The sequence below is a fragment of the Camellia sinensis genome, chromosome 1 (assembly GCF_055761805.1).
Source record: "Camellia sinensis isolate YWXY chromosome 1, ASM5576180v1, whole genome shotgun sequence".
In the NCBI taxonomy this organism is placed as follows: Eukaryota; Viridiplantae; Streptophyta; class Magnoliopsida; order Ericales; family Theaceae; genus Camellia; species Camellia sinensis.
In genome coordinates, this window is record NC_138961.1 from 168,956,353 (window position 1) to 168,964,265 (window position 7,913).

Below are 7,913 nucleotides of genomic sequence, written 5' to 3' on the forward strand. Positions count from 1 at the left end.
GTAGGAGAAGCATGGAGGATGTTGGCAAAGCCCTGGCATTTATCACATTTAAGCACGAATTTAGTGGCATCTTGGTGGAGAGTAGGCCAAAAGTAACCGGTGAGAAGTGTTTTATGGGTTAGTGACCTGGCACCCGAATGATTACCACATACGCCCTGATGGACCTCCCTCATCACATAGATCGTTTGAGCAGGATTGAGGCATCTGAGGTATGGTCATGAAAATCCACGTTTGTAGAGGAGGTCACTGATGAGAATGTAATTGGATGACCGGGCCCGGACTTTAGCGGACTGTTGTTTATCGTCTGGCAATTCCCTGCTTGTCAAAAATAAAAGGATGTCTGCCGCCCATGGGATAGGTTCATTTTGGAGGAAGTGGACCTCCTGCTGATCTGGCGAGATAGCCGGATGGGCCAGGTATTCAAGGCGGATACCACGACTGAGGTCTGACTGGTTGGCCGAAGCTAATTGAGCCATTTCATCTGCCTTGGAGTTTTGTGACCGAGGAATGTGTTTGATGTGGAAAGTGTTGAAAAGGCGAACAAGAGGGAGTGCAATATCCCTGTAAGCTCGCATTATGCCCTCCTTTGCGTCGAATTTCCCTGTAATTTGCCCGACGATCAGTTGCGAATCGCTAAAAACCTGAATATGGCTGACACCAATGTCTCTGGCCAGGCGGAGACCTGCTATCAAGGCCTTATATTTGGCCTCATTATTGCTAGCGTCGAGCAAGAAACGGAGAGCACACTTGAAATAACCACCCTCAGGGGCAGTGAGGATGAGACTAGCCCCATTACCTTGTTCGCAGGATAATCCATCGACCCTGAGGGTCCAAGAGTGGGGATCTTCAGTTTCGGTGTTGAATTGCCAGGGCGGTGGGTTCTTGGTTGGAGCGGGATTGGTGAATTCCAAGATAAAATCGGCGACAGCCTGTCCTTTGACTGTTGTTCGAGGTCAGTAAGAGATTTCAAATTGGCTGAGCTTGACAGACATTGCATAAGTCTACCGGACAACTCTGGTTGTTGCATTATCTTCTTCAAAGGTTGTTCAATAAAGACCACTATAGAGTGGGCTTGGAAGTAAGGTCAGAGTCGTCTTGAGGCTATGACCAAGGCCAGGGCCATTTTTTCCAGCAATGGGTAGTTCTGTCCTGCTCCCCTTAGAGCCCGGCTGATGTAATAAACCGGACGCTGGACTGACCCGTCCTCCCTAACGAGGGCCGCACTAACTGCGGTGTTCGATACGGCTACGTAGAGAAAGATGGGCTCACCTGTAAGCACCTGAGAGAGTAGTGGAGGGTTGGCTATGCACTGCTTCAATTCTTGAAAGGCCTCATCGGATTCGGTCATCCACTCAAAAGCCTGCTGAAGCACTTTAAAAAAGGGGAGGCACTTGTCTGTTGTGCTGGAAATAAAACGGTTGAGGGCGGCGACTCTGCCTGTAAGCCTTTGAACCTCTTCAACCGTTCTGGGTGACTGCATTTCTATTAGGGCCTTGATCTTCTCGGGGTTAGCCTCGATGCCCCTTTGACTGACTATGAAACTCAAGAATTTTCCATATCCAACGCCGAAGGCGTATTTCTCCAGATTTAGCTTCATCTGAAACTTTCGTAGGATGTCGAAGGTCTCCCACAAGTCTGCCAGATAATCAGATGAGAGTTTGCTCTTGACAAGCATGTCATCGACGTACACTTCTATGTTCCGACCTATCTGGTGATGAAAAATGATGTTAACTAACCGTTGGTAAGTGTCTCCGGCGTTTTTCAACCCAAATGACATGACGCGATAGTGGTAGGTTCCTCGATCATTGATGAAGGAGGTGTGTTCCTGGTCAGACAGGTGCATCAGAATTTGATTGTAGCCAGAGAAGGCGTCCATGAAACTGAGTATTTGATGTCCAGTCGTGGCGTCGACCAGCAGATCTATGCGAGGAAGGGGATAACTATCTTTGGGGCAAGCTCGATTGAGGTCAGAGTAGTCAACACAAAGTCGCCATTTACCGTTGTTTTTACGGACCAGGACCACATTTGACAACCATCTGAGGTAGTCCACGTTCTTGACAAACTGTGCCTCCAGTAGCTTGTCTAACTCAGAAGCAATAAGGGCATTGCGTTCAGGGTGAAAGATGCGCTGCTTCTGGCAGAAGGGTCAGAAGTGGGGCTCGATGCTGAGACGATGAGTGATGAAGGAGGGATCAATACCCGACATGTCGGAATGGGTCCAGGCAAACACATCATTGTGCTCGGTTAAGAGGGTTGTAAGGTCGGACTTGGCCTAGAGAGATAGTTGGCTGCCGATCTTGGCTATTTTTATTGGGTTGGTGGGGTCGATGGGGACTTCAACAAGTTCTTCCACTGGTTCCCTTCTGACTAACTCGTCTTCGTCTCTAACATCGAGTCCCTCGATGATCATAGTCTCTTTCAGCTTGACCTCTTTGAGTGAAGCGACGTAGCATTCTCTGGCCACAATCTGCTATCCCCTCACGGTTCTGACTCCAAGGTCGGTAGGAAATTTCATGGCCAGATGGTATGTGGATGTGACAACTTGAAAAACGTTAAGGGCGGTGTAGCCGAGGATGATGTTATAATCAGAGGAACAGTCGACGACGAGGAAAGTGAGCAACTTAGTGGTCTGCCTTGGGTACTCTCCGATGGTAATGGGAAGGTCGATGGAGCCTATGCAGGTCACCCTATCCCCAGTGAAACCGACCAATGGTGTTTGGAGAAGGGACAAACTTTTTTCTCTGACCTTGAGCTGGCGATAGGCGTTTAGGAAGATAATGTCAGAAGAGCTACCGTTGTTGACCCGTCTAACTTTGTAATTGGACAGGAGAGCAGAGATGACGAGGGGGTCGTCATGGGGGTAACGGATGCCTGTGCAATCGACCTCCGTAAAGGTGATGGGCTCCATCCACTGCTTGGGGTGTTTGAAGGGGTGGTCCAATATCGCGACCTCCTTATCAGCGCCCTGCCGGATTTTTCTGAGTTCTGCTCGTTGGGCCGAACGGGATGGTCCACCACATGCCAGCCCGCCAACTATAACTCTAATCTCTCCAACCAGGGGGGCAGGGTTACCTTGTACTCGGGGTTGCTGTGGGGGTCGATCATTGCCTTAGTTAGGGTGGGCGGGTCGTCGAGGAGAAGTGTGTTGGTGGTTGTTTCTGGTAGGTTCGGTCCTTGGCCGTTGGTGAGGGCGGGCCGCCGTGAACCGACTAAGACGCCCCTGGCATATCAAGCTCTTGACCTGGTCTTTAAGGTTAACACACTCCTCGGTGTTATGGTCGTGGTCTTGATGGAAACGGCAGTACTTGGACTGGTCTCGTCGGTTGGAAGGAGACCGCGATGGTTGTGGCCATTTCAGAGGATAATCACGTTGGATCTGGTTCAAGACTTGCTCCATGGAGAAATTGAGGGGAGTATACCGTTCGAACCGGCTGGACAGTTGGACAGGTGCCGACCGATCGGCCCGGGTAGGTCGGTCAGTATACTGAGGTGTTTGTTGTATGTACTGGGTGCTTCTGGTTTCAGAGTCCTTTCTCTTCTCTCTGGGGGTAGGGTTTGTGGTTGTGGAATCTTGCCGGGCGGCTAGGAAATCTTCAGCGTTCATATATTTTTAGGCTTTGAAGATGAGGGTCGCCATGGAGGTTAGATGGTTTTTTGAGAGGGAGAAAAGGAAATCGGATGATCGTAAACCAGCCATGAAAGTCGTGAGAATGACCTTGTCATCGTTTTCCGCCACCTGCAAGGCTTCGATGTTGAAGCGGGTGACGAAGCTGCACAGCGACTCCCCCTCCGTCTGACGGATGTTGAGGAGTTGAGTTACCGGACGCCGTTGGTGCTGGGCACCAATGAAGTGGCTGAGAAATGAGTCACTTAGTTGCTGAAAAGTAAAGACAGAGTCTATCGACAGCTGACCAAACCACAATCGGGCCGACCCCTTAAGTGTCACGGGAAAAACCCGACACATGATCTCATCAGGGAATGCATGGAGGATCATAAGGGTCCTGTAAGTCTCCAAGTGGTCGACCGGGTCCGTTGTGCCGTCAAAAGAGTCAATCAAGGGCATTTTGAACTTAGGGGGTAGGGGTTTGTCCCTAATGGAGGCAACGAATGGTGAGCTGGCTGTGGTGGAAGGTTTATTCCGTATGTTTTGCATGACTCCTTGAAGCTGGAGTTTCATGGCTCGGAGTTCTGCATCCCAAGAGGAACGTTGTCACCACCAGAATGCAATAGAGGCTGGACGCTACTGGCTTCTCCCTCAGGGGCTGGTGTTTGGACCGATGGATGTGGGGCCCGAGGTGGTGGGTTCTTATCCTAGGAAGAGGGTCAAGCCCTCCAAGTTGGATGGGTGGGATTGTTGGATGGGATGGCTCTGGACTCGTTCTCGGTTGAGAGGAATATCTTAAGGTGGTGGATGAGGTATAGGAAGGTGTCGTTGAAGCAAAGCATTGATCAATGCTTGGTTTTGCTCGGCTAGGCGGTTAATGCTGTTGGTGAGTTCTGTGAAATATTGTGATGGGTTGTTTGGGTTAGGAGGGTCGGCTCGGGGGTCAGCAGCGTTGTGTTGAGAAGCCATGGATCTAGTTGTGACCATCCACCTTGAGGGGTGACAGGTAAGGATTATCGGGAATGGGTCTCCGACGACAATGAGCACAATTGCCACGCGAAGTGAAAAGGTTCCCACAGACGGCGCCAACTGATGATACTCTGAGCTCCAGATGGAACGGATCGGATTAATCCACGTTTCCCATAGCGTTGCCCGGGTGTTGATCCCACCGTGAAACCTGCACAAGAGTTCAACGGGGAACGGGGGGTCCCCCAGCGAACCCTCCGACGAACAAGTTAGAGAAGTGAGAGTGATGGAATGTAGAAATGGGGTGGTGATAAAGAACTTAACTTTTTCCTTGTCTTAGAAACCTGCTTATATCATCTGCTAATCATTTCCTTGTCCCTTTCGACCTGTCACGTTGGCCGAAAGTTTATGTTCTAGCCTGCCTTGTTCATGGTGAGGCTGTTCTTGTTTCGACGGGGAGGGGTTATCTCCATAAATGCTGCAAGGAAACTCATTAATGGCTGATGTGTGGTGCAATAACTTTGCAGGATCTTTATCTGCTTATGTGGCTGGTTCTTCTCTTGACACGTGTTTAGGAGTCATTGGTCCTTAATGCCACGTTGAGCTCCAGCAATGTTAGGCTTTAATGTTTGAATTATGTATTGGGTTCTAAGTGATGGGCCAAAAGCTCCTATAGGCCCACCTATGTCAATTCTTCTCAAGGGTTATTGGCTTTTTTTTTCCCCCAAGGATAATGGGTCTTTGGAGAGCATTTGGAATCCACTTTTTGTCTTGGATTAATTTTTTTTTAATTAGGTTTTTAGTATTTGAATTTTCTGGTAATTTCTATTACCTTTTGATGTTCATATATGAGATGTTGAATGGGGTTTGATTATTGATTAATTTCTGTGAATCTAGTTGATTCACTGATTTAAATTGATATCCACTTTTTGCCTCTTGAACTTTGTGGATTAAAAAAATTTGGGTTGATTTATTAGTATTAGAATTTCTAGTACTTCCTACTATTGATTCTCTGAGTTCAGAAATTGATATCCCTTTTTTGTCTCTGAACTTTTTGGATTTAAACAACCCCCTCCCAAAACAAAACAAAAAAAAAAAAAAAGGAGGGTTTTTTAGTATTAGAACTTCTATTACTTGCTATTAATTTTATTTTTATTTTTTAAATGTTCATTGACGATATATTGAATGGGATTTGACTCAATTATGTGAATCTTTCAATTGATAAAGCTTGGTTAACTCTTTTGATTTTGATTTATCTTGTTCCAATTTTGGTGGTTGCAAAAAAAAAAGGAGGGAGGGGGGGGGGGGGGAAGATGAGTTATCTTTGCCTAGTTGAGAAGATTGGTTGGTTGTGATAGAGATCTTTTGCTCTTGGCTTGTTCTTGCAGAAGCTTATCTTGAAATTGGATTTACATGGTGAGAAAGATTTCGTGGCCGCAATCGATCTGCACTCACTCTTATTGTGTATTGTAAACACACAATTTTTATGTGAACAAATTTATTCTCTCATCTAGTTTACATATAAGTCATAATAGATGGATTTATTATCCAATAGGTCCTATAATAATTAATAACATTTTTCTTCAAATACTATTAAAAAAAGTCACTAATTGTAATTTTAAACAACTGTTTAAAAATTCACAAAAAATGTCACTAATTGTAAATTTTAACGATAATTTTAAAAAAAAGTCACAAAAATAACTAATTTTCAACTTTCAATAACAATTTGAAAAATTCATTACATAAAAAGTCACTAATTGTAAGTTTTAGAGACAATTTATAAAAATCATGGCAAAAAAAAGTCACTAATTGTCAATTTTTAGCGACATGCAAAAAATTGTCAAAAAAAATTATTTTTAACGATAATTTTATTAAGATTTATTTTTAATAGAATTTGATAAAAATTAAGTCCAACTATTAAGATTTATTGGTAGTTAAAAAACAGTATCATACCTTTCTAACAGTTGCAAAACATGACAAACAGAAAAAGTTCAAGAACACAAGCTTACCCTGTATTTGAGAAGATCTGCTTCCCAAAACCAGTTCAAAACCAAGTACATAAAGCCTATATATAATAAATAAAAGCTTCAAGAAGCTAATAAAGCTACCTACATGAAGAGTGCAATGTACCAGCACGGTGTCGGTTGCGCGCCATGAACACCATCTGAACTGAAATTCCGAAGAGTTTACTTTCTTTTTAAGCTTCTAGCTATACTGATACATACATATATATATATATATATATGAATATGTTCTGTTGATATGAAAAATACATATACATAGGACAAGTGAATTGTAATAATCTGAATGAGATCATGTCTGTTAATCTGTGTGTAGGACCACTGCATATCTCCATTTTTGTTTTCATGTTTAAACTGAAATGGTGGAGTTGGTACTAGCATGTGCCTAGAAGATTAATAGGCCAAACTTGATCACTTGTTGCCAGTTTAAAAATGACCAAACTTTAGTTTACTTGATTGGGATTGAAGGCTTAATTTAGTTTCATTTAAATTAATTAACACAAAGTAATAATGTATGAATCAAAGCATTCAACCAAAAATTGCATAAAGATAAAGAACACAAGCGATTCAGAGTGAAAACTTTGAAGAAAATTCTCTGCAAGAATAAATCGTTGATTGACACAACAAAATCCACTACTAAATCAAGAGTTTTAGCAAAATTCAGTACCGAAAGATAGTATTTTAGTTATTAAACTCAAAATAAAAAATAATATTTCAAACATTTTTTATTCACCTACTTTAAGTTATTATAAAAAAAAAAAAAAAAAAAAAATCCTTTAGATTTGCTTAATGAAAATATATAAATGATTTAAATTGAAAACTAATCAAAAAATTAGAGTTTAAATTAATAATAATAATAATAATAATAATAATAATAATAATAAAATCATAAATTATTTTGTAAACCCTAATTTTTTTTTTAAAAAAAAAATTGTAATTTCCCCTAAATTTTGCAGTCTCTATCTTTACTGTTCACAAACTGGGACAGCAGACCACATGCCACCCCCAAGTGATTTGGTCCAACATGGTACGGAACATATCAGTCCCTAAGCCCCGGACCCAGTCAGCAGCGCTATATGCACCAAGCCCAAATTTTAGCAAATGTAATATTGTTATATTTTTATGTATTATCTCCTATTTATCTATCTACTTATATTATTATAAAGAAAATCTATCTATCTATCTATACTATTGGCCCTATTTGGTAGGATTTATTTTCAGTTTATTTTAGCTTTTAATTTAATTTAAGCTATTTTAATGTGTTTGGTTCAGCTTAATAATACAGTTTATAGCCTTTTGTAAGTCAAAAATCAACTTATTCT

The 7,913-nt window shown here is 42.6% G+C and overlaps 1 protein-coding gene across 1 annotated transcript; it reads right to left on the bottom strand.

Annotated features, from left to right (window-relative positions):
- Positions 1 to 215: 215 nt before the first annotated feature.
- LOC145820669 (uncharacterized) lies at positions 216 to 1,777 on the bottom strand. Its single transcript, XM_082917124.1, has 2 exons — positions 1,270 to 1,777; positions 216 to 940 (listed from the first exon to the last, which is right to left on the bottom strand). The coding sequence occupies exons 1-2, from the start codon at positions 1,775 to 1,777 to the stop codon at positions 216 to 218; spliced, it is 1,233 nt and encodes a 410-aa protein (XP_082773250.1).
- Positions 1,778 to 7,913: the final 6,136 nt, after the last annotated feature.